Raw genomic sequence first — 16191 nt, 5'->3', positions numbered from 1 at the left:
TTGATTTCGCCTCTCAAGCATCACCTCCTATCATCCAGCCATCATTTATGTGCCACTGCAGGCCAAGTTCCATATGCAAGAAAGATTCACCTTGTTGCTTCCATGTATATCCAATGTATATCAGCCAAATTGAGGGATCAACCTACGGAAGGACACATTTTTCCTTTCTTACTGAAACGTAACAGGCTGGTGTTAAATTTTGAAAGAATCTGTCAATAAATAAGCAAGTAGATGCAAGTCGCAGCTTGGCTAGGGAGAATTGATGAATCGTCTGACATGGTGAAGAAAAACGGAAGTTGCCGCGCTTGACCTTGACTTGTTACTAGAAGGTTACAATTTCGTCGTCGAGCAGCCCAGGCATGGCCCCCTCGAGCTCGCTGTCTTCAACGGCGACCTCGGTGCAAGTTGGTCAGTGCCTTATGGAAACGCTATGTTTATGTTACTAACATTTCATATAGCCCTTCGCATTCGCCCTCCCACCACGCAAGACTCGACCTCCATCCCCACTCGTTTCCAACGTTCAGTCATTCAAACGACCTCTTCCACTTCGGTCTCGATCGAACCACCCTCTAATGCCTCTGGAAGTACAGGTTCTCCCTCGGTACCAACAGCTCTCCCAGGCTCGGCTGCGAAAAAGCAAGTCTTTACATTTGACCAAGTGCATCCCCCACCCACCACCCAATATGACCTCTTTGAGTCGACTGCAAAACCGCTTGTATCTCGCTTTACGGAGGGGTTTAATTGTACTATCCTTGCGTATGGCCAGACGAGTAGTGGGAAAACATTCACGATGACTGGCATCGACCTCGAGGCGGACCCTTCCGATCCTAACAACGGGATGGGTATTATCCCCAGGGCAGTTTCACACATCTTTTCACGCGCAAAGCAACTGAAAGAGGAGCGAGGAGGTGCATGGAACTACAATATCAAGGGCTCGTTTGTGGAAGTATATAACGAAGATCTTATTGACCTCTTGGGCTCGGACGATGCGACTGGGGTTAAGCGGGAGGTGCAAATACGAGAGGACAAAGAGGGTCACATCATTTGGGGCGGCCTGCGCGAGGTTAATGTGAGAAACGCGAGCGAAGTTATGACGTACGCTTTTATTCATTTTTCAGAAGTGGTTTGCGCATTGACAAATCCACCCAATGCTCCTCAGTCTCCTCCGCAAAGGCACGTCAATACGGCGTACAAATGAGACGGACATGAATGCTCAATCATCTCGATCGCATGCCATTTTCTCCCTCACTCTAACACAGAAGAAATATTCAGGCTCTGGACCACCGCCTCGATCACCATCACCCCTTCCACCAGCTGGACGATCTCCCTCGAGACTTACTCGCCCAGGATCTATGTATGTTGGTGGACCTTCTGCTGCCGCGGGCCATGTGGGTTCCCCTACCTTTGGTCGTCCTTCGACTCCTAGCTTCTCCTCGGCCCTAAGTAGGGGAGGACTTCGTCCTGCCAGCTCTTTGGGGCATGCTGGAGAGCGTCCAGGAAGTGGGGATGATGGCCCAGGTGAATGGGTGACAATTGTATCAAAGTTTCATTTCGTTGACTTGGCTGGTTCCGAGAGGGTGAGTTTAACTCCAATATCGTTCATCTGACATATTCACATGGTATGGGAAACAGTTAAAACGCACCGCTGCGGCTGGTGAACGTATCAAGGAAGGAATATCGATCAATAGTGGCCTTCTCGCGCTAGGGAACGTCATCTCTGCACTCGGTGACCCTTCAAGGGCAAAATCTAACACTGCGACTCACGTTCCATATCGCGATTCAAAGCTTACGCGACTTCTTCAAGATTCCTTGGGAGGCAATGCTCATACTCTCATGATTGCTTGCGTCAGTCCTGCAGAATGGAATGCTGGCGAAACCATCAATACGCTAAAATACGCAAACCGTGCCAGAAACATCAAAAATCGCGCAGTTGTCAATGAAAAGGAGGATGGCTGGGATGACACTGAGTGGTTACAAGGCACCATCATCCGTCTGAGGAAGGAAGTGAAAGCCCTCAAGGAAGGTGGGACAGTGCAAGCCTCTAACAGCCAACCTGAGGTGGTTGAGGGTGCAGGAAAGAAGGTCCTTGCCCAATACACACAATTGCAGAATAACTACGAAGATCTTCGGGAGAAATTTGTCGAGAGGACAGAGGAACTCACTCGTCTGAGAAGGGAACTTGGTGAGAGGCATCGAAGTAGCATTGCGGGCTCTGGGACAGGCACTGCGAAGTACGAAGAGATTGTTGGTCCCGTTATCGAGGAATACGAGAAGACAATCGCGGCCATGGAAGCCGAACTTACTCTCAATCGGGCTGCCTTGCGACATACCAACGAGATGGTTGAGGAAAAGGATGATGAGTTAGGGGCCCTTGCAGATAGGCATGCTGCTACCGAACTCTACGTCGAAGAACTCAGAAGCCGGGTTGCTAAATTGACCGAAAGAGAAGCTTCTACTGAGGTAAGATTGCCAACTCAAATCAATAATCTATTACGAAACATGATTTTTAGGCTTATGTACGCGATCTTGAGGAGAAGATGAAGGTCTACGACGAAACGACTGTCACCTCCAGTGAATCAATGTCTGACCTCAAGCGTGAAATCATTCGTTTCAAAGATGCGGAAGCCCAGTCTGGAAAGTACATTGCGGATCTTGAAGCTCGACTTGCGAAGTCTGATGAGTCAATTCTTGGACTTCAGCAGTCGGTAGAGAGGTTAGAGCAGGAATGCGAAAGAAGATGTGATGAAGTCGAAACCCTGCAGTCCCGATTAGAGTTATTTAGGCAAGATGGCGAGAGTTGGCGCACCCATCTAGAAGATAGGGAACGAAAAGTCAAAGCTCTGGAGGAGAAGATGTTGGATTGGGAGCGTAAAAAACAAGATGCCAGCGAAGCTAGGGTTCGGTTGGGTGGCGTGGTTGGAGAAGTTATCTCCGCCAGAAGGAGTTTGGAAGTTGACCTTGCAAGTTCGATCTCTGTCTCGCCAGCCACTCCATTGGACGAAACTCCGCCTCCCTTGCCCGCTACCAACTCTGAGGAGGCACTCGAAGCTCAACTGCTTTCACTACAGCAGACACATACGGCTACTCTCGCAGACCTTTCGTCGGTAACCACGAAATACCGTGACGCTCTTCGAGAAATATCCGACTTGGCCGCACAAATTCAGGAGGCAAAACTCAATTCTAATAGCGCGGAGTCCAGTACCGATTCACCTTCACTGGACAAAGCGAACGATATACCGCCATCTAGAAGGAGAGTGGCAACGAGCAGGGTACGAGATATCAACGAACCACAACTCAATAACTCTGGACGTCGGCATTTTTTCCGACAGGCGGCCTCGGTGGATTCGCTTCACGCCAGGTAAGCGCTATCCTCCAGGTCTTTTGAGATCTCATTAATGATATTTGTATTCAGGTCGCTATCGCAATCACAGTCGCTCTCTCAGGAGCTATCCTCGCTGCACTCGCGCAAAACTTCATTCTCCAGTCATGGGACAGGAAGCTCCCACTCTCCATCTAATTCCCACTCTTATTTTTCCTCAACCACTTCGCAATCCCTCGCTTCCCGCCCTAACCTGTCAATTTCCTTACCAAGTGTTTCCCCGACTGCTCCCTCGAATGAACGCTCTGTGTTCAGTTTAGAAAAGGAAATTATGCGGTTGCAAGAAGTTCTCAAAGAAAGAGAAGCGGAGATATCGCTGCTGGAGGGGTCGTTAAAGGAGCGGCAAGAGCAGGATCTTGCGCAAGGCGGCGTTTCAACCGAACAACCAGCTACTTTAATGGTGAACGGTAATGCGTTAGCTCTTGATACAACATTGTCCCCAAAGACCATGAACCAGTTCGATAATGTCAGGAAAAGTATTGTCATGGAAAACGACAATGGTGCTGCTCCACGGGAAGGATCTTCAGTATATTCCGAAGATGATTCATTAGAACGACTCAACGAACTCATGCTGTAAGGATTGTTGTACTCTGCCCACTTCAAAGCATCGCTGATAGTTCATAGATCGATGGCCCAGAAAGAGTCCCAGCATCGGCAGGTCGTCGATGACTTGCACACGCAACTGACCCACACTAGAAGGCAGCTTGATGATCTTACTACTCTTTCAAGAGATCAGGTACGTTCGGATACTCCCCCACATGATGCATTTATAACTGGTAACTCACAAGGCTGTGAACATGTCCATGGAACTTGAGTCTCTTCGAGGAAAATATCACGACGACCTTATTCTCCTGGAAGAAGGCCGCAAGCGTGAAGCTAGCCTCCTGGAATCTCTCGAGCAGGCGAAGGCGACTCATGCCCTTGAGATTGAGCGGCTCCGTTCTGAACATGAACAGGCGATGATCGAGAAGGGCGCAGACATTGACAAACTTGTCTCCAGGCTGAAGGACGAACACGGGACCTCTGTTTCGATCCTTCGTGCTGAGCTGGAAACTGCGTCCACCGAACTTGAGAAAGCACTTCGTAATCATGAAGCGTCTTTTGGGGCGCTCAAATCGGAACATGGCAAAGAACTCCAACGCCAAATGCAAGACGCTGACACGATCCTGACAAGCACTCGAGACGAGCATCAGAAGGAACTGGCAAAAGTTCTCGCTGAGCATGCTGCAGCGCTCAGGCAGAAGGACGAAGAAGCTTCCCTGTCCCTACAAACGACGGAGGAAGAGTATTATAATGCTCTTACGAAGCTTCGCGGAGACCAGGCTGAGGCTCTCAAAAGCCTCACTGCCGAAACAGCTGCCACAATTGAGCGTTTACGAGAAGAGCATGCTGGCGAGTTGCGAATATTAGAGATTGCTCGAGAGGGTTCCATATCAGAATCAGAGTCATCACGGAACCTTGCACTCAGAGACCTGCAAGAAGAACATGCTGCAGCGATTTTAAGGAAGGATAGCTCATTTGCGGAGGAAATGGAGAATGTGAGGGCCGGCCACCTTCGGGAGCTGAAAGCTCAAGAAGACGACTACGCATTGCAGTTCGACAGACTCAAGCTTGAGCATGAAACCACCATGACGAAGTTCAAAAGCGAGTGGAGGTTGGAGATTGACCGCTTAAACGCCGCTTTGGTGGAGGAACAAAACGAGGCGGCGTCTGCTGCTTTAAAATATCAGCGCGACGCGGATGCTGCGATTCGAACAGTCCAGGAGCAACAAGCGTTAGTCTTGGCGGAATTTGAGCGTGGGCATCAGGAAGAAGTTGAGGCACTCCGAAAATCACACAAGGCTGCGCTCGAAGAGGCAATTGCGAAGGCTGATGCGTTACTGTCAGAGCAAACGCGAGCCCAAGCAGAAGGGATAACCTCGGTCAAAGATCAACACCAAGCGGAGATTTCGCGTCTGGAATCAACTTTGAGCACTGTTCATGCAGAATACCACCAACGCCTAGAAAATATGCAATCTGAGAGCAGTCGATTATTGGCCGAAGTGCAAAGTAATCACACTGCTGTCCTAGAAGAACATCGCGAATCGCTCAAGAAAATGCAGACTGAAAACACTCAGCTGCGTGCTGAAGAACAAAGTCGACAGGCCTCCGTTCTTGAGGAGCATTGCCAGGCCCTTGATACCATGCGCTCTGAGAGCAATAGATTCTTGACGGAAGAGCAAAACCGCCATTTTGCTGCGCTCGAAGATTTAAAGAGCAAACATTCTGAAGAGTGCCGAACACTCCAGGAGCAGTATGACTCGATCGTCGAGGAATTCGACGCCCACAAAGTTGGAGCCGAGGAGCTTACTCTGCTTCGTGAGCAAACCCGAGAGACACAGGAGCGCGAGATCGGTATTAAGGGTGATATTATCTCGACCATGGAGCGGCAACTCACGGCCGTTGGTAATGAACGGGATGATTTAGAAGCCGAGGTTGCGAGACTTCGTGCAGATTTGAACAAAACCCGTGGAGAACAATCCAAACTTATCCAGGAGGCGTCTAAGCGTGAATCCCTTGTCCTCGAGCTTGAGCGCCATCGCTCCGTGCTGGCGGAATTGCAGGAGACCCTCCAAAAGGTCAAGGATGAGAAGGACACGCTGCAGACGGAGAAAAATCGATCTGATTCACTCATTCGCGACCTCCAGGCTCAGATCGCCCGCAGCGCCTCACCTCCTAATGGCGCTCGTTCACCAGATAGAGCCATAGGGTACCCGAGAGGTTCTCTGCCCGCTATCAAACTCCCTCCACCGACTCCCCCTCCCTCTGTCCCCCCACCTCCAGCCCCTCGCTCAGCTACTTCACAACATGTCAACGGCGACTCGAACCTGAGCACCTCCTCCCAAGCTTCTTCCGCCTTCACGTCATCTTCATCCTCGAGAGAATCACAGCCTGAGTCGCCATCAACCTCCGTTGGACATGTAACTCCCGTTGGTGCTAATGGCTTTGGCTCCATTGATCACAAAGTCTCTTTGAAAGTGGAGCAACAAGCTAAGCAGATTGACGAGCAAGAGGCAATGATTAAGACTCTCAATAAACAATTAACTCATTGCGAGAGTGACCTTCAGACTCACATGGACCTCGTCACCACGCTGGAGACTTCACTCGGTGACTCCGAGAAAAATCGTGAGTTTTCTCTAGCTACATTCTAATTTTATATTGATCCCTGTGAAAGTGCGAAAGGCGCGCATGCAAGCAACCGAATTAGCACGCGAAAGAGATACGCTTAACAGCAAGCTGGAAAGCCTGCGGAACGAACTGACCGAAGCCAAACGAGAAGTCGTCACTGTCAGAAGATCAGTTGTGGAAGAGAAGCAATCTCTTGAACAACGGCTTGACGAGGAGAGGAAAGCCAAGGAACGAGCGCGACAACAACTCGATTCCCGGATGGAAGAGCTGCAAAAGCGAAAATCCAAATTTGCTTGCCTATAGCCCTTGGATTCCAACCTTCCTCTTTCTTGGATCTGTACGACTGCTTCGTTTGCTTATGTCTTTTTATGATTCCTGGAATGTATGTACCCAGGCTGTTGACCTCACACATTAATGTAGATACCCTGATTTTTATACTTGACCTTTTGATACCTCCTATGTTTCGAGTGCCGGATATATGCGTTCCGTGTTCAATGTAGGCCCGGTGATCGACCCGCATATCGAAAAGTCACAACCCAACCAAAATGTCAGAAAAATTGCCTGCACCCCGAAAACCTTATCTCTTGCTGTCCTCGTCTTGACCATGTCTTTGGGGGCCTCGCCAGCGCCCACCTTACCATGCTTTTCCATGAAAGGCAAAGTAAGCGATTCTCAAATCTTGTCACCTGTCCTCTTTACTAAAGTTTGCTAGGTGTGTATGGTTACAGGTGCAGCCAGGGGCTTGGGCTTTGAATTTTGTCGAGCTTTCTTGCAGTCGTATGTCGCCGGAATCCATCAATTTCTTTCTCACAACCCTCTAATTACAGAGGATGCACGTCTTTGGCCGTCTTGGATCTGAAGGATTCTGATTGCAGAGACGCTGCAAAGGAACTTTCAGATTATGCGCGTGGTCAGTGTTTCCAGCGGAAGTATGGGATTAACTTGACGGAGATAAAACTTTTTTTTACAAAGATACGTACGGCTTACAGAATAAGGACGTTCAAGTCATTGGGATTGAATGTGATGTATCATCTGAAGCATCCGTACAAAATGCATATGGAAAGGTCATGGATACATTTGGCCGGATCGATTCTGTTGTTGCATCCGCTGGTACACTACGCTCAACTAGTTCAAAATAGATCTAACTAAATTGACAGGCATTGTTGAAAACTATTCTGCTTTAGAGTGGGTCTCCACTCAGACCAAGCTCTGCCTCTGACAATCGTCGCAATTTTAGCTATCCCACAGACCGTGTCAAACGACTCTACGATGTCAACGTTCACGGAGTGTTCTTTACTGCTCGAGAAGCGGCGCGTCATATGATACCCCAGGGTGGAGGATCCATCATCCTTGTGTCCAGTATGAGTGCGAATGTGAGTTCGTCGAGTTCCATCCCACTATTCCCTCCGAGTCTAATGGTCTTCTCGTATCAGATCGTTAATATTCCACAAGTTTAGACTTTTCCTCCCTTGTTCCGCCGACGTACATTGACGTGATCCTGTTAGTTACAAACGCCGTACAACTCGTCCAAGGCAGGTGAGTATCTAGACGGACGACAGTCACAAAGGAGGTTCACCGTTATATATGATAGCGGTTAAGCATATGGCGGCAAGCTTAGCAGTTGAGTGGGCAAAGGATGGTGTTCGAGTGAACAGCTTGAGGTGCGTCTCTATTCAATTCGGCGCTCAATGACATTTACGTGCAAATGAAGCCCAGGCTACATGTTAACGAAACTTACGAAGAGTTTATTGGCAAAGAACCCTGATTTGAAGGTTAGTTGTGAGCCCCTTTCGACGTTCGGACTGCCAGGATGAACCATTGTGATAGAAAACCTGGGAAAGTTTGACACCCATGGGTAGAGTGCGTATTGGCACCTATTTTATACATCTATCTTGACCTTTTTTGTATTGCCTTAAGATGGGTGAGCCCGAAGACCTGGCGGTTCGTTCCATTCCAATCGCCCAGCCAATTCGCTTATTTAGAGAACTAGGGGGCCATTGTTTTTCTTGCTAGCGATGCGTCAAAGTTCGTGACTGGTTCCGAAATCCGCGTCGATGGTGGTTACTGTGTTGTCTGATACCTGCTTTTTTTGTATTACCTTGCTTGTCAAGGTCTATTTCCACGGTCATAATTATGTAAGCCGTCGTACTGTCCCCCAAGGTCATATATCGTTTTTATTTCAGCCGAAGCGTTAGAGACCGCTCTAGACTGGCTGCCAAACACAACCAAGCAAATCCGTCGTACTGGCCCCAAGGTCATATATCACTTTTATTTCAGCCGAAACGTTAGAGACCGCTCTAGACCGCCGCCAAACCTAATGGCGCAAATTTGCCATCCCCAGTTGCTGAGAGATTTCTGTGATACTCAATCTACTGTCTTCAACAAATCTGCTCAAATTCTTCAACTTATACAATACTACTTACTAGTAACAATACTGACCAAAAGATGATAGATGCCCGCTACATAAGTAGTGGGTCACACTTTTTTGTAAGTACAAGCTTCAGACCCATCCAATTTCATTGGCTGCGAGGAGTGAACCGCATAAGCGGTTCAGCGACAAGCAGCCAATAAAAGATCACAAACTTACTCTCATTTTTAATTGCCATAGCGGGCTTCAAAGCGCCTGCAGGGGCGCTACAGTGATTTTTTATTATTATTCTGCATGAAATACAAGCAAGGTTTTTGTTGACATTGGAACAATGTCAAACTCTAGTGGATGGATAGGGAAATGGATCTAAAAATAGATGTAATTGGTTCCACATTTCTGATGTCGACAACTGCAAGTATTGCTTCCAATTATCCTACTCACTCTCAAACCAGCGCTCAAAAGTCCCCCTCGACATTCGAATTCACAAAACGAAAGCGATGGGCAGATCTACTCGCAGCAGAACTCGTCGACGCTGTCACTTTTATTCTGTCACCAACTAGCAAAATCCTATACTGTGGAGCATCCGTCACTGAGCTGCTGGGCTGGAGGAGTAGCGATCTCATCGACTGTGATTTCACAGATTTCATCAGATGTATTGAACAGATTCCTGTCCTCTTGCTGTCCTTTATTGAATTTTCTAGATGCAGAACAAGACGACTTCTTGCGTAATTTCAGGCATTGTCTCAAGGCAAACTTCGAATTCCTTCTCCAAGTTCACTTGCGATGCAGAGAATCTCTGCCTGCTTTGCCCTCGACACCCAGAGAAGTCCTCTTCGAACTGAAAGGCTACTCGCACTACATACTCGAGCACGGAACGGACTGTACTTGCGTCTTGATGGTGGCCAAGCCGCTGATAAGTCGGAACACAGCCACGTAAGTTCCTTCAAGGTTCTCTCGTACGAGAAGTTTAACAATAATTCCTAGGTTGAGAACTTATATAGAGCTGACGGTGGAAAATGAACGGCTAAAGTCAAAGGTGGAGGGGTTAAAAAGCATCGTTGCATCCCAGCCTGCATTACCCGAGCCTCCATCGAGCACAGTGAATTCGATGTACGCAACGTCCATGATGGGCCCGCCGATGGTACCCCCAACTTCTGTGGATCCTCCCACTTCGTATTACATTGCGTCGAATCTGTCCACCTCTACATTGGGCGACACAAAAGGCACAAAGGATTACAGCGCCGATAGCTTGCACGACTCTGAGTCTATCCCAACCAGCAGCAGCACAGACGATGATGTAGGAGATGGTGCGAAGAGGAAGAAGGTGAATCCCACACTGTACTTTACCTTGCCGATGAAGCTAACGACCCCCAACAGCTCAAGAAAGGCCTTGGGGCGGAACAATACGTTTGCATCACATGTGGACGCACTGACTCGCCTGAATGGCGCAAGGTACGGTCTTCGTTTCGTTTTTTGCTTATCTGTTAATCAGATCTTGTTGTAGGGACCTCTCGGTCCCAAAACCCTTTGCAATGCATGTGGGCTAAGGTGGGCAAAGCAGGTACGGAAGGTAGATGAGCCAGGGGATGGGTCAGCGGCGTCTTGTTGAGGGAGTGAATGTGATACCCAAATACTTACTGTGTAGATAAAAATATTCCAATAATAAATTTCTTTACTTCTTTCAACCACCGCAGTAGTTGACTGACAGTCCTCTGCACATGGCTCCCCAAGTTTTTACTCTGGCTCAAACGCCAATTACCTCGCACGTATTCAGTGCGGATCGTAGCCGTTGGTCTTCTATCGGAATTTCATATACTGGCACTTGAATGACGATATATCCTTAGAACTGGCCGTCAGCTTGAATAGCAACGATGCGCAGATATTTTCGAGCAACGGACAAGAGTGGGTTCCTACAGAGACACTCGCAGAGGCACGCGTTCTCAGCACTTTCTTATCTTGACCCATCTCATTGGCTCGTAGCATGACAAGCTGATCACTTCCATCGATTGGGCTCCGAATTCTAACCGCATCGTGACTTGTTCTCAAGATCGCAATGCGTACGTTTGGCAGGAGACACCCGACCCGGATACGGGAAAACTTGTGTGGAAGCCAACCCTCGTTCTGCTCAGAATTAACAGAGCAGCGACCCATGTCAAATGGAGCCCTCTGGAGGATAAATTCGCTGTTGCGAGTGGCGCACGGTATGACGTCTTTTCTATCGAGACTAATGGGATTCACTTAATATCTACCAGTGCGATAGCTATCTGCTCGTTCGATCCCGAGAACAACTGGTGGGTATCAAAGCTGTTGAAGAAACCTATCCGGTCCACCGTACTCTCCATTGACTGGCACCCCAATAATGTCCTTCTCGCTGCTGGAAGTGCGGACATGAAAGCCCGCGTCTTTTCAGCTTACATCAAGGAGGTTGATGAGCGGCCAGCGGCGACTGTATGGGGTTCGAAGCTCCCCTTCAATACCGTTTGCGGAGAGTACACCAGTCCTGCTGGTGGCTGGGTTCACGCAGTGGGATTCTCGCCATCCGGCGATGTCCTGGCCTTTGCGAGTAAGATCGTCTTCGAGTAAATGGTATAATGACAAACTCATGGGCATCTGCAGGTCATGATAGCTCGATCAGTATCGTCTACCCTGGCGGGCCAGTTGTTCACAACATTCGCATGCAATCGTTGCCATTTGTCACTTTAACCTGGACGTCGGAAGATGTGATCGTCGCTGCGGGGCATGATTGCCGCCCCATTGTTTTCTCCGGTTCAGAAGCAGGCTGGCAGGAGGCGGGGACGCTTGACGATTCGACGGCACCCAAATCAGCGGAAACTCGACCAGGCGTTGGCGGCGTTGGGAGACTCAAGACTGGTGCCTTTGCAACGTTCCGTGATGCTGACAGTCGAGGACAATCTAGCATTTCTGGTGGTGGATCACAGTTGACGAATACCAAGCTTTTGACGATTCATCAAAATACAATCACTAACATTCGACCGTACGAAGTGAGGGGTAACGAGGTAACTAAAGTGAGCACATCGGGGGTAGATGGAATGCTGGTGATTTGGGACGTGAATGCCGTCACTGGATTGAGTGGACGGCTAGGAGGTGCCCAATTGAGATAGATACATAGACGGTATAATACAATGTACTAGTGTCTGATGGTGGTATCGTTGGAATCGTTGTAGTAACCTTGTGAAGGGTCTGGAGGTGGTTGCTCGTTTATAACGCCCCAAACTGAGGCTTTGAACTAGACTACGAGTCAGTGATTGGTTCTTGAAATAAAAAGAGAAAACTTGCAAGTGTCAATACGAGACCCATTTTCTTTTCCAAAAGACGTAAATGGGGCAAAATGTCATTATCAGGCTGTTGATTTAAAGAACGAGTCTTTTGTGTGAGCTATAGAAGATTGAGTGTAGTAGTACTAGCAGTAAAAGATATGCATACGAGATTGAGATGCTGGGCTAACTTTGCATACTCCCAAAGAACCTCTGATTCTATAGGTGAGAGTGCAGGATGACCGTCGTATGGATTCATGATTGGTCACCTGACGTGATAAAAGACAATAAGCGGTTTCCTGGATACTATACTGTAACTGTTTTAACAATAACGACGGCATTCTGCGAGATTTCAATTATGAACGGCGCCTGAGATCTTAAAAGGATGGATTGAACGATTCCTGCTCGTTTATCGAACGCCGCGGGTCTGGCCATAGTATGTCTTCTTTTATCCCAAGACCTTTTCCCCCTCTTTCCCTAGGAGACGTTCCAATCGAGTATATCACCCAACAATTACATGCTCTCGCTCCCCAGTACTGGGACAAACCAGAAACAGCAGATTGTACAATAAGTACGTCTTACTTTTATTGTTCCATCTCCTGCCTTACTCACACTCTCTACTAGTTGTCCCTATACCTCATCTCGACCCTTCCTCAACACCTTTTGACCAAGCCCACTCCTTCACTACTTCCTATGAGCCTCAGCCTTCCTCTGCAGGACGGAGAGCGACTCAGCCTCCACTAAATGCTGTCCCACGGATCTCTCTTGAAGTTCGTCCTTGATCATCTCGTCTTTTCGATCCCAACTAATTTCTTTCTCAGCTGCACATGGATTTCCTCTCCGCCCATTCCACTTATCTGCGAGGCTTATTCAGCGGCGCTTGCCCACTTGATCTCATGTTTTCCCCCACTCCCCCAACCTCCACCTCTTCCATCCCAGCGAACCGTCTCCCCCGCTTGATGCCCTGCTCTCCTGATCACCCTGTCCTCTTTCTCCCCGTCCCCGATCCCTCCTCGTTCCATCTTCTGGTCCATTGGATGTACTTTGGTGATACTAGCTACATTGGTGATTGCCTCCATCAAGGCATCATTCAATGGGAGGGCATCGCTCGGAACGTCGAATACCTTGGTCTTCCCTCCGACATCAAGGTCTTCCTCAGTCACTGGTACGACACTTGGCTAAACCCAGATGCCGAGAGGGCAGTCGCCAGCGACGAGGACTCTGATTCCGACACCGCATGCAGTGATTCTGACGACGACGACACTTGTTCATTAACTCCATCAGAGCTAGACCAACCCGTTGTAGCAGACCTTCATGACGAAAAAGAGCCCTGCAGAGGCAGAACACGAGCAACCCGCCCATTGTCTTTCCAGTCTGCGAGAACTCCCAGCCTTTGATGCCCAACCTCTTTTTTGTAAGGCATCACCGAAATCTAACCTTCGAAACCTGTTTTTTTATAAAAACCCGTTTGGACCTTCGCACGTTATCCTTATTCCTCTTGTTATTTTACGGCTACAAGGGGTCCCTTTCACCACTCTCTTTTTAGCGTCGTTTTTTTTCTTCTGTGCGTTTCCCATCTGGACAGCCCTCGCAGCTTTCATCTGACGCCATTCATTGCCCCCCTTCGCCCTTCTCTTTTTTTTGCATTGCAATGCTAGAATGGGAAAATCTCTTTTTATTATTATCATACCTTGGTAAGCTTTGCGTACACGCACCCTTCGGCTTGTTTGTTGTAAAACATACGTATATTAACAATTTGTCTGTCCTTAACAATAAAGTTGACGATCCTTGAGACCCAGGCACAAAAGTTGTACCATCCAATTGTTCTTTCAACTTTTTTGGCTGATGCGATAAAGTTGTGTCAAGACATGTGAAATCATGCCTTCAACAGCAGAACAGCCCTGCAGGAGAAAGACAATAGACGAGTTGTTGGAGGTTGTTGGGCAGGAATCATGGGTTTGATCGACATTTCACATCTTTGGTGTCCTCAGCTGTCCTCAGGCTTCTTCGGGAGTGCAAGTGTCGCGGAGTGTCGCCGCAGGTGCCTTGGAAGCAAGATGTTGACGTGATGCATGCAAGCTAGGTAGATGAAAAAAGCTTGCGTTTTTGTCAGAAGATCAGGGGCATTGAGGGACAGCAACTTGATTACAATCCGCTCAATGGTCATTCGGATTGTCACCCTCTAATTAGGTAGTGTCAACGACGGGCGAAAAAAAACTGGGCAATAAATATGCAAGAGAATACAACAGCTTTTGAGTTATCTGTTGGAAAGAAAAAACATAAAAAAGAGTTGTATATTTAAGCTTCACCAACTTACCATCAACGTTATATCATTGGCGGCTCAGGAAATCGGTTGTCGTGAGCGTGGTGAATCGACGGATAGATTACATTGAGCCCTGGAACCTCCCTTGACTTTGGAAGGGGGTGTGCTTGCCAAGTCTTCATAAGCACATTCGTGGATGGTATGATTGGAGCCTACATGTCAAACGCAGCCTTAACCTACGCGGCGGGAAGAATATTGTTAGACTCACAATGTATCGCCTGGATTTCATCATTCGCCAGTTGACATTTTCAAGCCAGGGATGGTCATAGACGGCTTCAACGCCTGTCGCACCAAGTCGTTTCTCAGCATCCACAGTAAGAAGTTCACTAATAATCGCCTTCAGTTTTTTGCCCAGCTTGATATCGGTAGGCCAGCTGAATTCGCCCTTCACAATCCGGTGGTATGCTTCGGCAAATGTTTCCACTTGATAAAAGGCCTAAATATGTTGCAAAGTGAGTTAGGAGGACGGCGCGCGCATTCTGAGAGCGAGATACTAACAACTTTACGAGTGACCATCTCGTAGAGAACACAGCCACTTGCCCACCAATCCCGCGCGAGGCGAAGCTCCTCTTCCAAAGGCATGTCTTGCCGACCCTCTGGAGACATATATATGGGTGTTCCCTGCGAAAGCCAGTTGGTGAGGTCATCTGCTTTCGAGGATGAGCCGAAATCTGTAAGGACAAGATAGCCGTCTCTGGCTACGAGGATGTTTTCTGGCTTGATATCACGGTGGACGATGTCTTCCTTTTCTAAAAAAGCTAGCGCGCATACGATGTTCGAAAAATAGAAAGAAGCAGTTGCCGAGTCGAAGGGGGCGCGGTGCTGAATCAGAGAATGTAGCGTGCCACATGGGATGGCTTCTTGCATGAGATAGAGATTGCGAGAGTCGTCCAAAGCGTTAACAACTCCAACGATAAATGGGTTCCAGTCCATGCCGACAAGCTTGATACGTTCAATATCCTTTTCTTCCATATGGGCGCGCACCTACATATTGCAAATAACGATCAAATACAGATTCGACAAGTATAAAAAAAATACTGACATAAAGTTGAGAATGGTTACGCTGATACTTCTTGCGCAACACCTTTAGCGCAAAGCATGCACCTGGTTTATCAAGGGGATGAGTCTTCCGCTTCGCACGAACCAAGTAAACCATCCCCTGGGCACCAACACCTGTAGCAAACAATGAGGAAAGTCAAGAAATGGGACGGTGGCTTTCGTACCTAAGCTTCTGATGAGGTCGAGATCCTTGAGAGTCAAGGAAGGTGCACGGGGTTCAGACGGTCGAATGAGGTTAGGATCTGGCAAGCGATGAAACTAGAAATGCGCGTTAGCATCGCCGCAATGGTAAGTTTTGGATATTTTCGCACTTCGGGAACAACGCTTTTCAGATATTCGGCCAGAAAAGGTTGGCCATACTCGGAGGCTAACATCTCGGTTTCGCCATCGAAGCGGTGTCTTCGAGCGGAGCCTGACGGCGGAGAAGTAGATTCAAGACGGGCTGCTCGAGTAGACGTTGTGTTTCGGAGGGGTGCCATGAAGAAGCGCGAAGAGTGGGGTAACCAATTTCGAATGGTTATTTAAAACAAATCTCGCATTGACCTGCGACTTCGGTGGCCACCATCAAACCCATTGTTCTACCAAACCGTGAAAGCATTAGCAAGCAATTTGAAGTGGC

The 16191-nt window shown here is 48.3% G+C and overlaps 6 protein-coding genes across 6 annotated transcripts; 5 read left to right on the top strand and 1 right to left on the bottom strand.

Moving 5' to 3' along the window:
- Window positions 1-359: 359 nt before the first annotated feature.
- On the top strand, window positions 360-6850 carry LACBIDRAFT_306099 (kinesin domain-containing protein; the record flags this gene model as incomplete). Its single annotated transcript, XM_001875409.1, has 9 exons — window positions 360-408; window positions 459-1095; window positions 1160-1577; window positions 1633-2460; window positions 2511-3358; window positions 3413-3952; window positions 4004-4115; window positions 4168-6544; window positions 6594-6850. The coding sequence occupies 9 exons, from the start codon at window positions 360-362 to the stop codon at window positions 6848-6850; spliced, it is 6066 nt and encodes a 2021-aa protein (XP_001875444.1).
- A 301-nt stretch (window positions 6851-7151) lies between these two features.
- Window positions 7152-8624, top strand: LACBIDRAFT_306098 (uncharacterized protein; the record flags this gene model as incomplete). Its single annotated transcript, XM_001875408.1, has 12 exons — window positions 7152-7208; window positions 7260-7324; window positions 7375-7457; window positions 7520-7657; window positions 7705-7732; window positions 7785-7998; window positions 8053-8083; window positions 8139-8208; window positions 8259-8319; window positions 8375-8407; window positions 8465-8488; window positions 8538-8624. The coding sequence occupies 12 exons, from the start codon at window positions 7152-7154 to the stop codon at window positions 8622-8624; spliced, it is 891 nt and encodes a 296-aa protein (XP_001875443.1).
- A 690-nt stretch (window positions 8625-9314) lies between these two features.
- Window positions 9315-10524, top strand: LACBIDRAFT_306097 (white collar photoreceptors-like protein; the record flags this gene model as incomplete). Its single annotated transcript, XM_001875407.1, has 5 exons — window positions 9315-9567; window positions 9617-9848; window positions 9900-10239; window positions 10293-10367; window positions 10420-10524. 5 exons carry the CDS (start codon window positions 9315-9317, stop codon window positions 10522-10524), a joined length of 1005 nt encoding a protein of 334 aa, XP_001875442.1.
- Window positions 10525-10633: 109 nt separating this feature from the next.
- On the top strand, window positions 10634-12159 carry LACBIDRAFT_399446 (actin-related protein ARPC3; the record flags this gene model as incomplete). Its single annotated transcript, XM_001875406.1, has 5 exons — window positions 10634-10703; window positions 10760-10845; window positions 10896-11116; window positions 11168-11478; window positions 11532-12159. The coding sequence occupies 5 exons, from the start codon at window positions 10634-10636 to the stop codon at window positions 12035-12037; spliced, it is 1194 nt and encodes a 397-aa protein (XP_001875441.1). The 3' UTR covers window positions 12038-12159.
- A 469-nt stretch (window positions 12160-12628) lies between these two features.
- LACBIDRAFT_292311 (uncharacterized protein) lies at window positions 12629-13958 on the top strand (the record flags this gene model as incomplete). Its single annotated transcript, XM_001875405.1, has 3 exons — window positions 12629-12761; window positions 12815-12960; window positions 13012-13958. 3 exons carry the CDS (start codon window positions 12629-12631, stop codon window positions 13585-13587), a joined length of 855 nt encoding a protein of 284 aa, XP_001875440.1. The 3' UTR covers window positions 13588-13958.
- A 707-nt stretch (window positions 13959-14665) lies between these two features.
- Window positions 14666-16051, bottom strand: LACBIDRAFT_322262 (uncharacterized protein; the record flags this gene model as incomplete). The annotated part of the gene is made up of 6 exons (XM_001874871.1): window positions 14666-14689; window positions 14722-14949; window positions 15012-15497; window positions 15556-15686; window positions 15737-15830; window positions 15884-16051. The coding sequence occupies 6 exons, from the start codon at window positions 16049-16051 to the stop codon at window positions 14666-14668; spliced, it is 1131 nt and encodes a 376-aa protein (XP_001874906.1).
- Between the last annotated feature and the right edge of the window lie 140 nt (window positions 16052-16191).

The sequence above is a fragment of the Laccaria bicolor genome, genomic scaffold, assembly GCF_000143565.1.
Source record: "Laccaria bicolor S238N-H82 LACBIscaffold_2 genomic scaffold, whole genome shotgun sequence".
NCBI classification, from domain to species: domain Eukaryota; kingdom Fungi; phylum Basidiomycota; class Agaricomycetes; order Agaricales; family Hydnangiaceae; genus Laccaria; species Laccaria bicolor.
Note: the sequence above shows the minus strand (reverse complement) of the source record. Positions and strands in the feature narration are given on the sequence as shown.